Raw genomic sequence first — 21336 nt, 5'->3', positions numbered from 1 at the left:
GAAAACAAACCCGGGTTTGCAGAAGCAGCCACTAATACAGGGGCCAGAACAGTTGGTGTGGGGCTCCATACAAGTCGGGATACAGGCTGGACCACAGACTATATAAACTGCATCAGGAGGACATGTGTCTGTAGAGATCATTCAGAAAATGATGGGAGAGTAAATAGCAGAGAAAATTAAAGAATGAAATCAAAATCAACTCCTCCTAGCCCGTTCATCCAATTTTCGCCAAACTTGGCATGTATCATTTATGGACAAAGACAATGAAAAGCTCCCAAAAGAACTTTAGCAGGGTTATTGATTACAAAGTTAATAGCTAATTAATTTTTACAGCCATGCACAATATAACTCCAAAACTAATATTTTGTGAAGTATATACCCAACCTTAATCAAACTTCATATCATTGATAATATAATGCAATAGGTAACTTTATGAAAATTGCAATACACAATCAGTAACATATTGTGCAGATGCCCATCAAGTGGCGTGACATCACGTCAACAGGGGGCGCTACAGGTGACACGGAAACATTTCATATGACTTTAAGGCCTGTAACTTTTGAAGTATTCACACAATGAAACTTCGCGACCGTCTTTGTAATATGCTTGGATACAATCATGCCAAGTTTTGTGAAATTCGGGCTGTAGGGGGCGCTACAACGACAACATGTTTATATCTCACAAACCACCACAGTAAACTGCTTGACATTTGACAATAATAATCTGTGGATAACTCCTTACAAGCCCACCAACTTTCATGCAATACGGTCTATAGGGTGCGCTACTGGCGACTTATGCCTCTGCGTCCTTATTCTCCTTCTTCGTCTTCTTCTTGTTATAATAATAGCTAGATGATCGCAAGCGATCATAAAGGGGTCCATGCCTTGGCGAAGTCGTCCCCGAGCGGGACGCAGAGGCATAAGTCATCAGTAGTGCCCCTTATAGACCGTATTGCAGTTTGTCCTGGGCAGACACTTTAGCTATGCATAGGCAGAAAAAGAGAAATCATTATAATAATGAGAATAATAATAAAAAAAATCGCTACAAAATCAATAGGGTTCCTGCAACATCGTTTGCATGGACCCCAATAATAAGAAAAATCACAACAAAATCAATAGGGATCCTGCAACTCATTGCATGGACCCCTAATAATAACTAGATGATCGCAAGCGATCATAAAGGGGTCCATGCCGTGGCGAAGTCGTCCGCGACCGGGACCCAGAGGCATAAGTATATGATGATAATAATATGATTCTGTACAAGCACCCCAACTTTTGTGACCGTTGGTCTCTAGGGGGCGCTACACAAGCAACATTTCAATATCTCAAAAACTGCAATAGCTAACTTCCTGAAATTTGGGATACACAAACTGTACCATATTGTGTAGACGTCCATCAAGTTGCATGACATCACATCTTCAGGGGCCGCTACAGGTGGCATGGAAACATTTCATGAGACTTTAAGGCCTATAACTTTTGAAGTATTCACACAATCCTTGTGAAACTTATTGTCAAATTTCAAGCAGTTTACTGTGCTGGTTTGTCAGATATAAACATGTCGTGGTTGTAGCACCCCCTACAGCCCGAATTTCACGAAACTTGGCATGATTGTATGCAAACATAATGATGGTTGCTAAGTTTCATAAGGACTGGGTGAATACTTCAAAAGTTATAGGCCTTAAAGTCATATGAAATGTTTCCGTGTCACCTATAGCGCCCCCTGTAGACATGATGTCACGCAACTTGAAGGGTTACAGATTGTGTATACCAAATTTCATGAAGTTACCTTTTGCAGTTTTTGAGATATTGAAATGTTGCCTTTGTAGTGCCCCCCAGAGACCAAGGTTCACAAAAGTTGGGGTGCTTGTACAGAATCATATTATTATCAATGATTTGAAGTTTGATTAAGTTTTGGTATATACTTCACAAAATATTATCTTTTGAGGTATACTGTTACACGCCATAAAAATTAAGTAGACATTAACTTTGTAATCAGTAACCCTGCTAAAGTTCTTTTGAGAAATTTTCATTATCTTTGTCCATAAATGATACATGCCAAGTTTGGTGAGAATTGGATGAATATGCTAGGAGGAGTTGATTTAGCTTTGAGGTGCAATTTTTTCAAAATGGCGGAAAAGAAATGGCAGGTGGAAATGGGTGTGGCCTAGTCCATTAGAACCAGTGCTATGTAAGGATTCAGAGGGGAAACAAATTTTGTTTCTAGGGCACACGATTCTCAAGATATGAGCCAAAACGTAAATTGGCTTATTATAGCGCCACCTAAGTTCAGGCATGTGTATTGACACCTTGGCAAAGTGACGTGCTAGGAATTCTACCAAGTTACCAACTTTGATGCCTTTCGCCTTTGTCGTTTGTCCTGAGCAGACACTTTTTGGGAATAAGAAAAAACCGAAGGCGAAGAAGAATAATAAAAATCGCAACAAAATCAATAAGGATCCTGACACTTCGTTTGCATGGACCCCGAATAACAGTGCTGTTGTCTGCTGCTTTTGACTTTCACTGATACTTGATCAGTTTGGGATCTAGTGAATTTCAACACCTTGTGCTGCTCTTCATATTTTTTGAGTTGTTCCTGAAGCGCTTTTGTGTGTGTGTCTGTGTCAGGCTGCATCCTGCAGGGGATGGCTGCTGCCATCAAGGAGTGTCATTGCTATGGGGTGGAGATGCCTGGTCTGGTTTAGGTGGTACAAGTAACACCCACACAAATGCCATGTCCAAACATTTCCTAGCAGAACATTGCATTGTCAAAGTGATTATTATTTTGATTGTGCAGGGAAAATGTTTATTTATTTCAAATCAGACAATACAACATCTTTGGCAAATGTGTACTAATGAGAGGTATGCTGATATGTGTGTATAATTCATATCCACTAATTGTACTGCCTTTGATGTAAACCTACCAGTGTAAACCTACCATAGCAGCCGAGGACTCCATTCTGGACTTTACACTCGTGCAGTGGGGGGCAGTCAGAGGCCACACATGCGACAGAGTGACTTTCACACCTACATTTCATCTTACAGTCCTCCACATAAAACTGCTCTCCAGGCTGAGACATACAAAGGACAACTGTCAGTTCAGTTAAGTAGCATACTGGGCACAGTGTTTTCCCTGTGCAAATTTACATTATAAGGATTTCAAAATGGCCTGCAAAATGTGTAAAGGACAGGCACAGTTTTCCTTTATCCATATCTAGGGTCTAATCAAGAGAGTGTGCAAGTTGGATCATTTCCAGCTGGTTGTTAGACCCATTTCACTGTACCTCATAATATTGCCCGTTGGTGTGTTTGCAGCCACAAGAAGTGTTCTTGATGCAGTTGCCATCACTTAGGACATAGTTATGGTCACACACACAGGCCTCAGAGCAGGGCCCACCACAGAATGGAGGTTTTCCAGCACATGTCTCTTGACAGGGGTTTGCACAGGACTCATAGTGGCTGTTGGGGTCACATTTTAGGGCTAGAGGGAGGACAAGAGGTTAAAATTAGTGAAATGGCTCAGATAGAAGCACGTTCCTTATCTTAGTTTACCATTTAGGAGTCTTCCTAACATTATATTACCTGACATTAAAGGTTTCTAGACGAGTAATTCAATTGGAGATGGTTCGGGACTGTTTTACTTCGGTAATGAGAGCGAACTAAAAAACGTTTCAGGTCAAATTTGTTGCTGCGGATGACATCATTGCTCATGAACTGCATGCTTTATTGATAACTGGCCAGATTTCAGCGAATCTGACATGAAAATTAACCAGTATATTACATAGATGTATTCGTTACATACAATACTGTAAGATGCTGCAGTTCCACTGAACTCCGCAGTTATCCGCTAAACCTATTTCATTGATTTCTGTAAAGTTCTTGATGACCTGATTTAAACGTATTCTACATGTTCCTTGAATATGTTATGCTTTCTCTGTTGCTGCTCCCAAATTATGGAACGATCTACCACTGCATGTCAGACAAGCCCCCTCATAGACCCTAGGAATACAATTAAGTTTAAGCATGTCAAATAGGATATAAATTATTATGTAATTGGTTGAAAGCCAATGAATGAAAATGCGTTTTAAGACAAGTTTTAAAAATGGACAGTGAGAGGCCATTTCATGTCATAAGCAGCACTGCACACGCAAAGGCCGAGAGTGGTTTCCTGCTTACATTCAAGCCGTAGCACAACTCAGAAGTTGTCGGGTCTCGCATAATGCCTAAAACAAAAGGATTATGTGAAGCCACAAAGGCAGCCATCTTGGCACTGCTGGAAACTGGCATGAGTGAGAGACAGGAGCCAAAAAAGTGAAGATCTCCAAGTCAGCCATTCATTACACCAAGACTGTCGACAAATGTGACTTGTTCGGCAAGGACAGTTTGAAACCGACTTCTTGAAGCTGGTCTGAAGTCACACAGGGCGTGGAAGAAGGCCTTCCTCAATGAAAGGCAGAGGAAGGCCCAGTTACTCTTTGCTGGGGATCTCAAGTATTGCACCGTTGATGACTGGGCTAAGGTTCTCTTCAGTGATGAATCCAATTTTGAGTTGATGCCAACTTACTGGTTAGGAAGCCTGGCGAAGCCTACAAACCAGACTGTCTTGCCCCTACAGTAAAACATGGGGGTGGGTCAGTGATGATCTGGGGTTGTTTCAGTATGGGTGGAACAGGGCAAAGGCAATTGTGTGAAGGGCGAATGAACCAGGTCACATACAGGGCTACTCTTGAAAACAGTCTTCTTCCATCAGCTGGAAAACTCTTTTCTGCCTCGAATGACTGGATTTTCCAACAAGACAATGTCCCTTGCCACACAGCAAGGTCAGTTAAGGCCTGGATGGAGAACTAGAACATTCGAACCATGCCTTGGCCTGCTCAATCAACAGATCTAAATCCAATTGAAAACCTGTGGAAAATCATCAAACTCAAAATGGACAACCACAAAAACATTCCTGTTGCACACAATTTGTGCTACAGGAATGGGCTGCTGTGTCAGAAGCTGGTGGAGAGCATGCCAAGACGCATGGCTGCAGTCATCATAAGCAGTGGTTATAAGTACTAACTCCTGTGTGTATTATGTGACTAAAACATACAGAAAAGAAAACATGAAGTGCCTAAAAGCACTGTTTTTGGCAGTACAATGCCATAGCTATTGATGTAAGAACTTCAGTGAATTTGGTTATTATCAAGGAAACCATGGAAAATGGCTAGATATCAGCTCTTAAACTCTTATGAGCTATTTTTGTTGTTATCATTATATTTGTCCAAACAAATGTACCTTTAGTTGTACCAGGCATTAACATGACCAAGAAATTGAAGAAAACAAGGATGCTCTAATAATTTTTTCCATGAATGTATGTATGCCAGTTGAGCATAATATACATACGTACGTATAAACAGCAGATCAGTGCATTTCTACAGTTTTCATTTCAGCCCAGCTATTTTCAGCACTTTGTCGTACCAGTGACTCTGGTTTAGAAACATCAGGTACCATAGTCACTGATGAACAGAAAAAAAGAAAAACCCAACAATGCCCCCTTGAAGAAGCACTGCTTGATGGTGAGGAGAACAAAAAAAATGTCCTTCTTTAATCCCTTATGGCTGTTGTTGCTGGCAGATGTTTCACAAAAACATCATGTTTAAGAAATGAGGGGTTATGGTCTACATACATGCTAGAAGGTTTTTCAGTTTGAAACTGTTACAAAAAGGTTTGAGTTTACATTAAGAGCACAAGTCATTAATCATTATTACAGGCTGTGTACTAAACTAAATATGACAGACTATTATTATAGTTAGAAAAGAGAAGGAATTAGAAATACAAACCTACATCTGATCTGAGGCAAATAAGAAAAAGACTGGTCATTAGGACTACTCTGGTGTATGAGGGAATACGGTGTATTACACATGCACACCTCTGCACAACTCTGTGTGCTGCACCACTGGACTTTGTCATGACAAAAGGCACGGTCTTGAGAGCCACCTCTTTTTCTGCTTCTGTCTTTTCCACCCCACCGTTTTCGTGGTATTATTTCTCCATTCATTCATTCACCCAACACTCACGGCAGAAGGTTTCATTCCTCCATGATCCAACGATGACCCCACGGCCCTGGCATTCATTGATATAGGCTTCAATGGCTTCACACAGAATGGGCTTGGCTCCATCCTTCTCACATAAGTCAAAGATGCAATCTCTGAAGTATTGCTGCAGACATACAGTTAATATGTTGAGTCAATATGCATCCTCTCCCTCTTTTTGCCCTCTTTTATGTTACTCATTCCTCTTATCTCCACACCACCTACTGAGGTTCTTTACCCATATCTAACTTGTCTAGCTGCAAGGAAATTTTTACAAAATTTTATGCAAGAGCATCCTTTTTGTGTGTGTGCGTGCGTGTATGTGCATATATGTACATTGGGGGTGACTTCTGGGTGGCACACAGCAAAAGGACCAATTTTATCCGTAAGGATGCCACAGTATCCAGAGCTCTCATACAGTTCTGTGTCATCTTCATCACACTCAGGGATGGTGGAGTTAGGTTTATAATTACACCTGTCAAGACAAACATTCATTCAAAGAAGCTTTGTGTTACTAAGTTAGATCCCCTGGTAACTATCCTTATTAAAAATCAAATCAACAATATGAAAAATAAACTTTGAAAGATAATTTGTATTGTCTTTGTTTTCTGGGAATTTGTCTTCTGCAATTAACCCATCTATGACAACATTCTTCCTGCCTATATTCACAATGAGTTTAAATTTGAAACAGAAGTAGTAATAAAAATCTTTTAATGTATGTTGTTTTTTCCAAAAGATTTATTCATTCTTGCACAGTATACATGCAATACTCACTCTGGATCAGTGTTCCAGCTGTGCCCAAACTCATTAATATTGCTAGTCAAGGTTCCATCTGGTTTACGGAAGTCATCGGTAGCATTTCCATCATAGTCTCCACACAGTCCACACAGTATGTTCTGATAGCTGCACATAACAAGAAAATGAGAAACAGTTTTGCAGAAGGGAGAACAACAGTTGCGCCTGAGCTACACTTTGCTATTTTCTGCCACAACACAATGTCCAAGAGTTTGCGACTTGCTGTTATTCTTACAAAGCACTATTTCTCAGTGTAGTATTTTGACAAAACCTTCACCAAAAAGGAGTTTCTGTGGGGTGGGGTGAGGACAATTGAGGTGACAGGTTGTATTTGGTCTTGACTTACTCTTTGATTATTCTGATATCCATGAAGTGGTTTCCATTATAGCGAACAGTTACACCAAATTTCATGGACACAGTGTAATGCATTCCTGACTTGTACAAAGATACATCAGGAATCGTATACAGTGGTAGGTTGATGTTGGTCCCATTCACCTGTACAGTGCAAAGAGTGATGAGTGATTACTGAGGACGTAGACTGTATAGTGTTCTTGCCAATTATATGAGTGTGTTGCAGTTCCTCCACTTATTTCTTACCTGCACAGTGCCACCTTTGAGAATGGAGATTTTCTTCATGCTCACATATACATGTACTGCTTTCACATAAGAGATGGTGGGATTGTTATACCAATTTTCATTGTCGGCATGGACTTCAAAATATGGAAGAGTTGTTTCATTGCAGGGTTTAGACATCAAATAGCTGCAGTTGCCCGTGAAGCTGTAGCTTTGTTTGTCAAAGGAGGTGTAGTGAGGATCACCATATGCTTGACACGTAGATGTATCTAAGGGCACAAGAAACAAGAAACTCTATATTAGCTGTGTTTTTTTGGTACAAATGTTTTTCTCGTCTCAGAACCAATTCCCCTACCCATAACCCACTTCACGAATAATCCAAAGGACAAAGAAACAGGAAAAATTCAATGAATAGTAAGATACAAAGACAAGAGAAAGACACAAAAACAAAACTATTTGAGTTACATACCAATTTTATGTCAAACTAACTGGTGAGAATTTTCACTTATCTGAGAACAATTTCAAGTCTTACAGTACCATCTTTGTCCAAACTAGATTGTTCTGAGCTGCTAGTATAAGTGCTTTTACAAATTCTTTGACAAGTGACAACATTATTACCTTTGGGATAACATCTTGCAACACCATACACCTCTCGACACTCTTGAGTGGGGCCACAGTACTTATCGGCAACTACACATTCAATTGTGTAGTTGCAGTGACAGCGACACTGCTTTGTGCAGCTGTCAGATACAGTCTCTCCAGGCTGTAGGAAAGTTGAACAAATGAGCAACTGTGTGCACAATATATCATTAAAGCTATTTATTCTTTATTGTCTTGTAATATCTATGTACTAAACAGGAATTTCTGCATGCGGTAACACTAACCTCATAATAGTTATTCTGGTCATCCAAACAGCCACATTGCTCCAGAGGCACACATGTTTGTCCCTGGAAAACAAACCCGGGTTTGCAGAAGCAGCCACTAATACAGTGGCCAGAACAGTTTGTGTGGGGCTCCATACAAGTCGGGATACAGGCTGGACCACAGTCTATATAAACTGCATCAGGAGGACATGTGTCTGTAGAAATCATTCAGAAAATGATGGGAGAGTAAATAGCAGAGAAAATTAAAGAATGAAATCAAAATCAACTCCTCCTAGCCCCTTCATCCAATTCTTGCCACACTTGGCATGTCTCATTTATGGACAAAGATAATGAAAAGTTCTGAAAAGAACTTTAGCAGGGTTATTGATTACAAAGTTAATGGCTACTTAATTTTTAACTTAATTTTAATAACAGTATAACTCAAAAACTAATATTTTGTGAAGTATATACCCAACCTTAATCAAACTTCAGATCACTGATAATAATACGATTCTGTACAAGCACCCCAAATTTTGTGACCCTTGGTTTCTAGTGGGCGCTACAAAAGCAACATTTCAATATTTCAAAAACTGCAATAGCTAACATCATGAAATTTGGCCTACACAATCTGTACCATATTGTGTACGCGCCCATCAAGTTGCGTGACATCACGTCTACAGGGGGCGCTACAGGTGACACGGAAACATTTCATGAGACTTTAAGGTTTATAACTTTTGAAGTATTCACCCAGCCCTTATAAAACTTAGCAACCTTCATTATAATCTGCTTGCTTACAATCATGCCTACATGGCTGTAGGGGTCACTACAACGACTACATCTTTATATCTCACAAACCACCACAGTCACCTGATTGAAAATTGACAATAATAATCTGTGGATAACTCCTTACAAGCCCACCAAGTTTTGTGCAATACGGATTATGGGGGGGGGGGGGGCTACTGGTGGCTTATGCCTCTGCATCCCGCTCGGGGAAGACTTCACCATAGCATGGAACCCTTTATGATCGCTTGCAATCATCTAGTTTGTATTGACTTTGTTGCAGAACTGATTGTGTAAAATAATTTTTGCTTTAATAGACTTGGTCAAACAAGTATTTAAATACCTGCGGTTGTAGGGGCCGGTATTGGTGTTGTTGTCGGGACAGCTGAAAGAATAATCACGAAAATAGAAATAAAACTGTCAGTTTTCACTCCTACTCTACTTGTAAAATGTGGAAAAGTTCCGAGAGCTGAGCTTTACTTTTTTACATGGACTTTTTAGCAAAAGTATTTTTTTTAAAATGATTTTTGCTTTAATAGACTTGGTCGAACAAATATTTAAATACTTGTGGTTCCAGTGGCCGGTGTTGTCGTTCCCGGGGTAGCTGAAAGAAAAATCAGGAAAACAGAAGTAAAACTGTTAGTTTTCACTCCTGCTCTACTTGTAAAATGTGGTAAAGTTCCGAGAGCTGAGCTTTTACTGTTTTAGATTTTTTTTAAATCATTTTTGCTTTAATAGACTTGGTCAAACATATATTTACATACCTGTGGTTCCAGTGGCCGGTGTTGTCGTTCCCGGGGTAGCTAAAAGAAAAATGAGGAAAGCAGATGTAAAACTGTCAGTTTTCACTCCTGCTATACTTGTCAACAGTGTTTATGACCTGACGGCTGAACTTTACATTTATACATTGACGTTGTTTCAAAACTCATTTTTTTAAATAATTGCTGCATTAATAGAGTTGGTCAAACAAATATTTAAATACCAGTGGTTGTATGGGCCGGTGTTGTTGTTGTTCCCAGGGGAGCTGAAAGAAAAATCAGGATAACAGAAGTAAAACTGTCAGTTTTCACTCCTGCTGTACTTATTAACAGTGGTAAAGAACTTAGAGTTGAGCTTTGCTTTTATATATATAAATTAGGGCCGGGACTCGATTAAAAAAATTAATCTAATTAATTAGAGGCTTTGTAATTAATTAATCGAAATTAATCGCATTTTAATCGCATATAAATATTTGACCTGAGAACAGTGAGAAGTAATTTTTTTCATGTGGATTTTTAGTATACCATTGAATAATGACTAAATTTCCCATCCACGGGGCCAACCAAAGCGGTCTCATCAGCTTCTTCTTTCATGTTCACTGTGGTTTGTTGTTGTCTGAAGTAATGAACAGTGTTGCCAACTCCTCAGGAAAGGAAAGTAGCTATTGGCTGTCCTAAAAGTCGCTAGAAGTCGCTAAATGACGTCATCGGCTAATTTGCATAATTTACCTTTTGGATGTAATTGTGATGGACGCTGTATTATTAACGCGCCTCCTTTATCCGGGCTTGGTATTGGCAAAATGACTCTAAAGAGACACTCTGGCACAGTAACTTACGTTTTTTTTTTTTTTTTTTTTTTTAGTTTTCTTAAGTTTGGTTTAGTTTCTAGCCTACAAGTCACAGGCACAGAAGAACATGAGCATTTTTTGCCATAACTAGAATATTTTTAACATTTTTTGTACAAACGGTTTTTACTTGACAAAATTAACAATCTAAATGGATTATTATTTTATTATTTATTTTAGTGTGACAGTGAAGAAACATTTACATCCCGCTCTGTAAACCAGGGCGCGATCAGCGGCAGCTTTGCGCATGCGTCATTCGTTTGCAGTCTGGACGCGGTGGCGTGGTTCTCTCTCTCTGCTCTGACCGCTGCTGCGCGGGGCTACTGTGAGACTGACCGCCTGTGAGTGCTTTGGGACGGGAGAGGGGCTCACGGCAGCACCCGCTGCTTGTTGAGGACACTGGTAATGAACGCTAGTTGGTGCTCCAGTATAATCGGTCCGCCGAAACTCATCCAGTGAGAAACGTTCCGCGGTGCAAAAATAAGTGTGATTAAAATGCGTTAAAAAAAATTAACGCGTTATTTTTGTGTAATTAATTAATCTTAATTAACGCGTTAAAGTCCCGGCCCTAATATAAATATATCTATATATATACGGACTTTGTTGCACAACGTCATGTTTAAAATAACTGGTCAAACATATATTTAAATACCTGTGGTTCCAGTGGCCGGTGTTGTTGTTCTTGGGGAAGCTGAAAGAAAAATCAGGAAAACAGAAGTAAAACTGTTACTTTTCACTCCTGCTCTAATTGTCAGAGGTATAAATACCTCAGGGGTTTAGTCTTTTACATGGACTTTGTTGCAAAAACAATTTTTTTTAAATCATTTTTGCTTGAATAGACTTGGTCAAACAAATATTTAAATACCTGTGGTTGTATGGGCCTGTGTTGTTGTTACCGGGGAAGCTGTAAGAAAAATAAGGAAAACAGAAGTAAAACTGTCAGTTTTCACTCCTGCTCTGTAAAACTGTCAATTTTCACTCCTGCTCTACTTGTAAAATGTGGTGAAGTTCCGAGAGCTGAGCTTTGACTTTTTTACATTTTTTTAAAATAATTTTTGCTTTAATAGACTTGGTCAAACATATATTCATATACCTGTGGTTCCAGTGGCCGGTGTTGTCGTTCCCGGTGTAGCTGAAAGAAAAATGAGGAAAGCAGATGTAAAACTGACAGTTTTCACTGCTGCTATACTTGTCAACAGTGTTAATGACCTGACGGCTGAACTTTACATTTATACGTTGACGTTGTTGCAAAACTCATTTTTTAAAATAATTGCTGCATTAATAGAGTTGGTCAAACATGTATTGAAATACCTGTGGTTGTAGGGACCGGTGTTGTTGTTGGCGCGATAGCTGAAACAAAAATCAGGAAAACAGAAATAAAACTGTCAGTTTTCACTCCTGCCGTACTTGTTACAGATATAAATACCTGAGGGCTGAGCTTTACTTTCATACATTGATTTGTTGCAGAACAAACTTTTTTAAAATCATTTTTGCTTTAATAGACTTGGTCAAACAAGTATTTAAATACCTGTGGTTGTAGTGGCCGGTGTTGTTGTCGGGGCAGCTGAAAGAGAAATCAGGAAAACGGAAGTAAAACTATCAGTTATCACTACTGCTCTGTAAAACTGTCAGTTTTCACTACTGCTCTACTAGTCACAGTTATAAATACCTTAAGGGTTTTCTTTTTTTACGTGGACTTTATTGCAAAACTTATTTTTTAAAACAATTGCTGCTTTAATAGACTTGGTCAAACAAGCACTTAAATATGTGTTTTTGAGTACGGGAAAGCTGAAAGAAAAATCAGGACAACAGAAGTAAATCTGTTAGTTTTCACTCCTGCTCTTCTTGTCAACAGTGGTACAGACCTGAGGGCTGAGCTTTACTTTTATACATTAATTTGTTGCAGAACCAACTTTTTTAAAATCACTTTGGCTTTAACAGACTTGGTCAAACAAGTATTTAAATACCTGTGGTTGTTGGGGTTGGTGTTGTTGTTGTTGCAGCTGATAAGAAAATCAGGAAAACAGAAGTAAAACTGTCAGTTTTCACTCCCGCTCTGTAAAACTGTCAGTTTTCACTCCTGCTCTACTTGTCACAGTGATAAGTACCTCAAGGGTTTATTTTTTTTACGTGGACTTTGTTTCAAAACTTATTTTTTAAAACAATTGCTGCTTTAATAGACTTGGTCAAACAAGCACTTAAATATGTGTTTTTGTGTACGGGAAAGCTGAAAGAAAAATCAGGACAACAGAAGTAAAACTGTCAGTTTTCACTCCTGCTCTACTTGTTACAGTTATAAATACCTGAGGGCTGAACTTTACTTTCATACATTGATTTGTTGCAGAACAAAGTTTTTTAAAATCAGTTTTGCTTTAATAGACTTGGTCAAACAAGAATTTAAATACCTGTGGTTGTAGGGGGCAGTGTTGTTGTCGGGGCAGCTGAACGGAAAATCAGGAAAACAGAAGTAAAACAGTCAGTTTTCACTCCTGCTCTACTTGTCAACAGTGGTAAAGACCTGACGGCTGAACTTTACTTTTTTACATGGACTTTGTTGCAGAACTATTATTTTTAAAGTCATTTTTGCTTTAATAGACTTGGTCAAACAAATATTTAAATACTTGTAGTTGTAGGGGGCCATGGAGTAGTTGTTGTCGGGGCAGCTGAAAGAAAAATCAGGAAAACGGAAGTAAACCTGTCAGTTTTCACTACTGCTCTGTAAAACTGTCAGTTTTCACTCCTGTTCTACTTGTAAAATGTGGTAATGTTCCGAGAGCTGAGCTTTACTTTTTTACATGGACTTTTTTGCAAAAGTATTTTTTTTAAATCAGTTTTGCTTTAATAGACTTGGTCAAACATGTATTTAAATACCTGTGTTTGTAGTGGCCGGTGTTGTCGTTGTCGCAACTGAAAGAAAAATCAAGAAAACAGAAGTAAAACTGTCAGTTTTCACTCTTGGTCTACTTGTCAACAGTGGTAAAGACCTGAGGAGTTTAATTTTTTACATGGACTTTGTTGCAGAACTATTATTTTTAAAGCCATTATTGCTTTAATAGACTTGGTTAAAAAAATATTCAAATACCTATGGTTGTAGGGGGCCATGGAGTTGTTGTTGTCGGGGCAGCTGAAAGAAAAATCAGGAAAACGGAAGTAAAACTATCAGTTATCACTCCTGCTCTGTAAAACTGTCAGTTTTCACTCCTGCTCTACTTGTCACAGTGATAAGTACCTCAAGGGTTTACTTTTTTTACGTGGACTTTGTTTCAAAACTTATTTTTTAAAACAATTGCTGCTTTAATAGACTTGGTCAAACAAGCACTTAAATATGTGTTTTTGTGTACGGGAAAGCTGAAAGACAAATCAGGACAACAGAATTAAAACTGTCAGTTTTCACTCCTGCTCTACTTGTTACAGTTATAAATACCTGAGGGCTGAGCTTTACTTTCATACGTTGATTTGTTGCAGAACAAAGTTTTTTAAAATCATTGTTGCTTTAATAGACTTGGTCAAACAAGTATTTAAATACCTGTGGTTGTAGTGGCCGGTGTTGTCGTTGTCGCAACTGAAAGCAAAATCAGGAAAACAGAAGTAAAACTGTCAGTTTTCACTCTTGGTCTACTTGTCAACAGTGGTAAAGACCTGAGGAGTTTACTTTATTACATGGACTTTGTTTCAAAACTTATTTTTTAAAACAATTGCTGCTTTAATAGACTTGATCAAACAAGCATTTAAATAAGTGTTTTTGCGTACGGGAGAGCTGAAAGAAAAATCTGGACAACAGAAGTAAAACTGTCAGTTTTCACTCCTGCTCTACTTGTTACAGTTATAAATACCTGAGGGCTGAATTTTACTTTCATACATTGATTTGTTGCAGAACAAACTTTTTTAAAATCAGTTTTGCTTTAATAGACTTGGTCAAACAAGAATTTAAATACCTGTGGTTGTAGGGGGCAGTGTTGTTGTCGGGGCAGCTGAAAGAAAAATCAGGAAAAACTGAAATAAAACTGTCAGTTTTCACTCCTGCTCTACTTGTCAACACTGGTAAAGACCTGAAGGCTGAACTTTACTTTTTTACATGGACTTTGTTGCAGAACTATTTTTTAAAAAAATAATAATTTTGCTTTAATAGACTTGGTCAAACAAATATTTAAATACTTGTAGTTGTAGTGGGCCATGTAGTTGTTGTCGGGGCAGCTGAAAGAAAAATCAGGAAAACAGAAGTAAAACTGTCAGTTTTCACTCCTGCTCTACTTGTAAAATTTGGTAATGTTCCGAGAACTGAGCTTTACTTTTTTACATGGACTTTTTTGCAAAAGTATTTTTTTTAAATCAGTTTTGCTTTAATAGACTTGGTCAAACATGTATTTAAATACCTGTGGTTGTAGTGGCCGGTGTTGTCGTTGTCGCAACTGAAAGAAAAATCAGGAAAACAGAAGTAAAACTGTCAGTTTTCACTCTTGGTCTACTTGTCAACAGTGGTGAGACCTGAGGAGTTTACTTTTTTACATGGACTTTATTGCAGAACTATTTTTTTAAAATCATTTTTCTTTCAATAGACTCGGTCAAAAAAAATATTTAAATACCTGTGGTTGTATGGGGCCATGTCGTTGTTGTTGTCGGGGCAACTGAAAGAAAAATCAGGAAAACAGAAGTAAAACAGTCAGTTTTCACTCCTGCTCTACTTGTCAACAGTGGTAAAGACCTGACGGCTGAACTTTACTTTTTTACATGGACTTTGTTGCAGAACTATTATTTTTAAAGTCATTTTTGCTTTAATAGACTTGGTCAAACAAATATTTAAATACTTGTAGTTGTAGGGGGCCATGGAGTTGTTGTTGTCGGGGCAGCTGAAAGAAAAATCAGGGAAACGGAAGTAAAACTATCAGTTATCGCTCTTGCTCTACTTGTCACGGTTATAAATATCTCAAGGGTTTACTTTTTTACGTGGACTTTGTTTCAAAACTTATTTTTTAAAACAATTGCTGCTTTAATAGACTTGATCAAACAAGCATTTAAATAAGTGTTTTTGCGTACGGGAGAGCTGAAAGAAAAATCTGGACAACAGAAGTAAAACTGTCAGTTTTCACTCCTGCTCTACTTGTTACAGTTATAAATACCTGAGGGCTGAACTTTACTTTCATACATTGATTTGTTGCAGAACAAACTTTTTTAAAATCAGTTTTGCTTTAATAGACTTGGTCAAACAAGAATTTAAATACCTGTGGTTGTAGGGGGCAGTGTTGTTGTCGGGGCAGCTGAAAGAAAAATCAGGAAAAACTGAAATAAAACTGTCAGTTTTCACTCCTGCTCTACTTGTCAACACTGGTAAAGACCTGAAGGCTGAACTTTACTTTTTTACATGGACTTTGTTGCAGAACTATTTTTTAAAAAAATAATAATTTTGCTTTAATAGACTTGGTCAAAAAAATATTTAAATACTTGTAGTTGTAGTGGGCCATGTAGTTGTTGTCGGGGCAGCTGAAAGAAAAATCAGGAAAACAGAAGTAAAACTGTCAGTTTTCACTCCTGCTCTACTTGTAAAATTTGGTAATGTTCCGAGAACTGAGCTTTACTTTTTTACATGGACTTTTTTGCAAAAGTATTTTTTTTAAATCAGTTTTGCTTTAATAGACTTGGTCAAACATGTATTTAAATACCTGTGGTTGTAGTGGCCGGTGTTGTCGTCGTCGCAACTGAAAGAAAAATCAGGAAAACAGAAGTAAAACTGTCAGTTTTCACTCTTGGTCTACTTGTCAACAGTGGTAAAGACCTGAGGAGTTTAATTTTTTACATGGACTTTATTGCAGAACTATGTTTTTAAAGTCATTATTGCTTTAATAGACTTGGTCAAACAAATATTTAAATACTTGTAGTTGTAGGGGGCCATGGAGTTGTTGTCGGGGCAGCTGAAAGAAAAAATCAGGAAAACGGAAGTAAAACTATCAGTTATCACTCCTGCTCTGTAAAACTGTCAGTTTTCACTCCTGCTCTACTTGTCAGTGATAAGTACCTCAAGGGTTTACTTTTTTACATGGACTTTATTGCAGAACTATTTTTTTAAAATCATTTTTCTTTCAATAGACTCGGTCAAAAAAAATATTTAAATACCTGTGGTTGTATGGGGCCATGTCGTTGTTGTTGTCGGGGCAGCTGAAAGAAAAATCAGGAAAACAGAAGTAAAACAGTCAGTTTTCACTCCTGCTCTACTTGTCAACAGTGGTAAAGACCTGACGGCTGAACTTTACTTTTTTACATGGACTTTGTTGCAGAACTATTATTTTTAAAGTCATTTTTGCTTTAATAGACTTGGTCAAACAAATATTTAAATACTTGTAGTTGTAGGGGGCCATGGAGTTGTTGTTGTCGGGGCAGCTGAAAGAAAAATCAGGGAAACGGAAGTAAAACTATCAGTTATCGCTCTTGCTCTACTTGTCACAGTTGTAAATATCTCAAGGGTTTACTTTTTTACGTGGACTTTGTTTCAAAACCTATTTTTTAAAACAATTGCTGCTTTAATAGACTTGATCAAACAAGCATTTAAATAAATGTTTTTGCGTACGGGAAAGCTGAAAGAAAAATCAGGACAACAGAAGTAAAACTGTCAGTTTTCACTCCTGCTCTACTTGTTACAGTTATAAATACCTGAGGGCTGAACTTTACTTTCATACATTGATTTGTTGCAGAACAAACTTTTTTGAAATCAGTTTTGCTTTAATAGACTTGGTCAAACAAGTATTTAAATACCTGTGGTTGTAGGGGGCCATGTAGTTGTTGTTGTCGGGGCAGCTGAAAGAAAAATCAGGAAAACAGAAGTAAAACAGTCAGTTTTCACTCCTGCTCTACTTGTCAACAGTGGTAAAGACCTGACGGCTGAACTTTACTTTTTTACATGGACTTTGTTGCAGAACTATTATTTTTAAAGTCATTATTGCTTTAATAGACTTGGTCAAACAAATATTTAAATACTTGTAGTTGTAGGGGGCCATGGAGTTGTTGTCGGGGCAGCTGAAAGAAAAATCAGGGAAACGGAAGTAAAACTATCAGTTATCACTCCTGCTCTGTAAAACTGTCAGTTTTCACTCCTGCTCTACTTGTCACAGTGATAAGTACCTCAAGGGTTTACTTTTTTTACGTGGACTTTGTTTCAAAACTTATTTTTTAAAACAATTGCTGCTTTAATAGACTTGGTCAAACAAGCACTTAAATATGTGTTTTTGTGTACGGGAAAGCTGAAAGACAAATCAGGACAACAGAATTAAAACTGTCAGTTTTCACTCCTGCTCTACTTGTTACAGTTATAAATACCTGAGGGCTGAGCTTTACTTTCATACGTTGATTTGTTGCAGAACAAAGTTTTTTAAAATCACTGTTGCTTTAATAGACTTGGTCAAACAAGTATTTAAATACCTGTGGTTGTAGTGGCCGGTGTTGTCGTTGTCGCAACTGAAAGCAAAATCAGGAAAACAGAAGTAAAACTGTCAGTTTTCACTCTTGGTCTACTTGTCAACAGTGGTAAAGACCTGAGGAGTTTACTTTATTACATGGACTTTGTTTCAAAACTTATTTTTTAAAACAATTGCTGCTTTAATAGACTTGATCAAACAAGCATTTAAATAAGTGTTTTTGCGTACGGGAGAGCTGAAAGAAAAATCTGGACAACAGAAGTAAAACTGTCAGTTTTCACTCCTGCTCTACTTGTTACAGTTATAAATACCTGAGGGCTGAACTTTACTTTCATACATTGATTTGTTGCAGAACAAACTTTTTTAAAATCAGTTTTGCTTTAATAGACTTGGTCAAACAAGAATTTAAATACCTGTGGTTGTAGGGGGCAGTGTTGTTGTCGGGGCAGCTGAAAGAAAAATCAGGAAAAACTGAAATAAAACTGTCAGTTTTCACTCCTGCTCTACTTGTCAACACTGGTAAAGACCTGAAGGCTGAACTTTACTTTTTTACATGGACTTTGTTGCAGAACTATTTTTTAAAAAAATAATAATTTTGCTTTAATAGACTTGGTCAAACAAATATTTAAATACTTGTAGTTGTAGTGGGCCATGTAGTTGTTGTCGGGGCAGCTGAAAGAAAAATCAGGAAAACAGAAGTAAAACTGTCAGTTTTCACTCCTGCTCTACTTGTAAAATTTGGTAATGTTCCGAGAACTGAGCTTTACTTTTTTACATGGACTTTTTTGCAAAAGTATTTTTTTTAAATCAGTTTTGCTTTAATAGACTTGGTCAAACATGTATTTAAATACCTGTGGTTGTAGTGGCCGGTGTTGTCGTTGTCGCAACTGAAAGAAAAATCAGGAAAACAGAAGTAAAACTGTCAGTTTTCACTCTTGGTCTACTTGTCAACAGTGGTGAGACCTGAGGAGTTTACTTTTTTACATGGACTTTATTGCAGAACTATTTTTTTAAAATCATTTTTCTTTCAATAGACTCGGTCAAAAAAAATATTTAAATACCTGTGGTTGTATGGGGCCATGTCGTTGTTGTTGTCGGGGCAACTGAAAGAAAAATCAGGAAAACAGAAGTAAAACAGTCAGTTTTCACTCCTGCTCTACTTGTCAACAGTGGTAAAGACCTGACGGCTGAACTTTACTTTTTTACATGGACTTTGTTGCAGAACTATTATTTTTAAAGTCATTTTTGCTTTAATAGACTTGGTCAAACAAATATTTAAATACTTGTAGTTGTAGGGGGCCATGGAGTTGTTGTTGTCGGGGCAGCTGAAAGAAAAATCAGGGAAACGGAAGTAAAACTATCAGTTATCGCTCTTGCTCTACTTGTCACAGTTATAAATATCTCAAGGGTTTACTTTTTTACGTGGACTTTGTTTCAAAACTTATTTTTTAAAACAATTGCTGCTTTAATAGACTTGATCAAACAAGCATTTAAATAAGTGTTTTTGCGTACGGGAAAGCTGAAAGAAAAATCAGGACAACAGAAGTAAAACTGTCAGTTTTCACTCCTGCTCTACTTGTTACAGTTATAAATACCTGAGGGCTGAACTTTACTTTCATACATTGATTTGTTGCAGAACAAACTTTTTTGAAATCAGTTTTGCTTTAATAGACTTGGTCAAACAAGTATTTAAATACCTGTGGTTGTAGGGGGCAGTGTTGTTGTCGGGGCAGCTGAAAGAAAAATCAGGAAAAACTGAAATAAAACTGTCAGTTTTCACTCCTGCTCTACTTGTCAACACTGGTAAAGACCTGAAGGCTGAACTTTACTTTTTTACATGGACTTTGTTGCAGAACTATTTTTTAAAAAAATAATAATTTTGCTTTAATAGACTTGGTCAAACAAATATTTAAATACTTGTAGTTGTAGTGGGCCATGTAGTTGTTGTCGGGGCAGCTGAAAGAAAAATCAGGAAAACAGAAGTAAAACTGTCAGTTTTCACTCCTGCTCTACTTGTAAAATTTGGTAATGTTCCGAGAACTGAGCTTTACTTTTTTACATGGACTTTTTTGCAAAAGTATTTTTTTTAAATCAGTTTTGCTTTAATAGACTTGGTCAAACATGTATTTAAATACCTGTGGTTGTAGTGGCCGGTGTTGTCGTTGTCGCAACTGAAAGAAAAATCAGGAAAACAGAAGTAAAACTGTCAGTTTTCACTCTTGGTCTACTTGTCAACAGTGGTGAGACCTGAGGAGTTTACTTTTTTACATGGACTTTATTGCAGAACTATTTTTTTAAAATCATTTTTCTTTCAATAGACTCGGTCAAAAAAAATATTTAAATACCTGTGGTTGTATGGGGCCATGTCGTTGTTGTTGTCGGGGCAACTGAAAGAAAAATCAGGAAAACAGAAGTAAAACAGTCAGTTTTCACTCCTGCTCTACTTGTCAACAGTGGTAAAGACCTGACGGCTGAACTTTACTTTTTTACATGGACTTTGTTGCAGAACTATTATTTTTAAAGTCATTTTTGCTTTAATAGACTTGGTCAAACAAATATTTAAATACTTGTAGTTGTAGGGGGCCATGGAGTTGTTGTTGTCGGGGCAGCTGAAAGAAAAATCAGGGAAACGGAAGTAAAACTATCAGTTATCGCTCTTGCTCTACTTGTCACAGTTATAAATATCTCAAGGGTTTACTTTTTTACGTGGACTTTGTTTCAAAACTTATTTTTTAAAACAATTGCTGCTTTAATAGACTTGATCAAACAAGCATTTAAATAAGTGTTTTTGCGTACGGGAAAGCTGAAAGAAAAATCAGGACAACAGAAGTAAAACTGTCAGTTTTCACTCCTGCTCTACTTGTTACAGTTATAAATACCTGAGGGCTGAACTTTACTTTCATACATTGATTTGTTGCAGAACAAACTTTTTTGAAATCAGTTTTGCTTTAATAGACTTGGTCAAACAAGTATTTAAATACCTGTGGTTGTAGGGGGCAGTGTTGTTGTCGGGGCAGCTGAAAGAAAAATCAGGAAAAACTGAAATAAAACTGTCAGTTTTCACTCCTGCTCTACTTGTCAACACTGGTAAAGACCTGAAGGCTGAACTTTACTTTTTTACATGGACTTTGTTGCAGAACTATTTTTTAAAAAAATAATAATTTTGCTTTAATAGACTTGGTCAAACAAATATTTAAATACTTGTAGTTGTAGTGGGCCATGTAGTTGTTGTCGGGGCAGCTGAAAGAA

At 37.6% G+C, this 21336-nt stretch overlaps 1 protein-coding gene across 1 annotated transcript in view; it reads right to left on the bottom strand.

The window, feature by feature from the left end:
- Positions 1-21336, bottom strand: part of LOC311499921 (zonadhesin-like) — a gene marked incomplete at both ends in the record, with an annotated part of 147380 nt that overhangs the window by 56051 nt on the left and 69993 nt on the right. Inside the window, 14 exons of the mRNA XM_084561061.1 lie at positions 2935-3067; positions 3281-3477; positions 6056-6197; positions 6407-6545; positions 6845-6973; positions 7212-7360; positions 7463-7707; positions 8057-8201; positions 8323-8419; positions 9425-9466; positions 9846-9884; positions 11550-11588; positions 11778-11816; positions 11996-12034. Of these exons, the coding sequence (XP_084417187.1) occupies positions 2935-3067; positions 3281-3477; positions 6056-6197; positions 6407-6545; positions 6845-6973; positions 7212-7360; positions 7463-7707; positions 8057-8201; positions 8323-8419; positions 9425-9466; positions 9846-9884; positions 11550-11588; positions 11778-11816; positions 11996-12034 (1574 nt within the window). The remainder of the gene's footprint in view (positions 1-2934; positions 3068-3280; positions 3478-6055; positions 6198-6406; positions 6546-6844; positions 6974-7211; positions 7361-7462; positions 7708-8056; positions 8202-8322; positions 8420-9424; positions 9467-9845; positions 9885-11549; positions 11589-11777; positions 11817-11995; positions 12035-21336) is intronic.

The sequence above is a fragment of the Chelon labrosus genome (assembly GCF_963514085.1).
Source record: "Chelon labrosus genome assembly, chromosome: 15".
Taxonomy (NCBI): Eukaryota; Metazoa; Chordata; class Actinopteri; order Mugiliformes; family Mugilidae; genus Chelon; species Chelon labrosus.
This window is presented reverse-complemented; position numbering and strand designations above follow the sequence as displayed.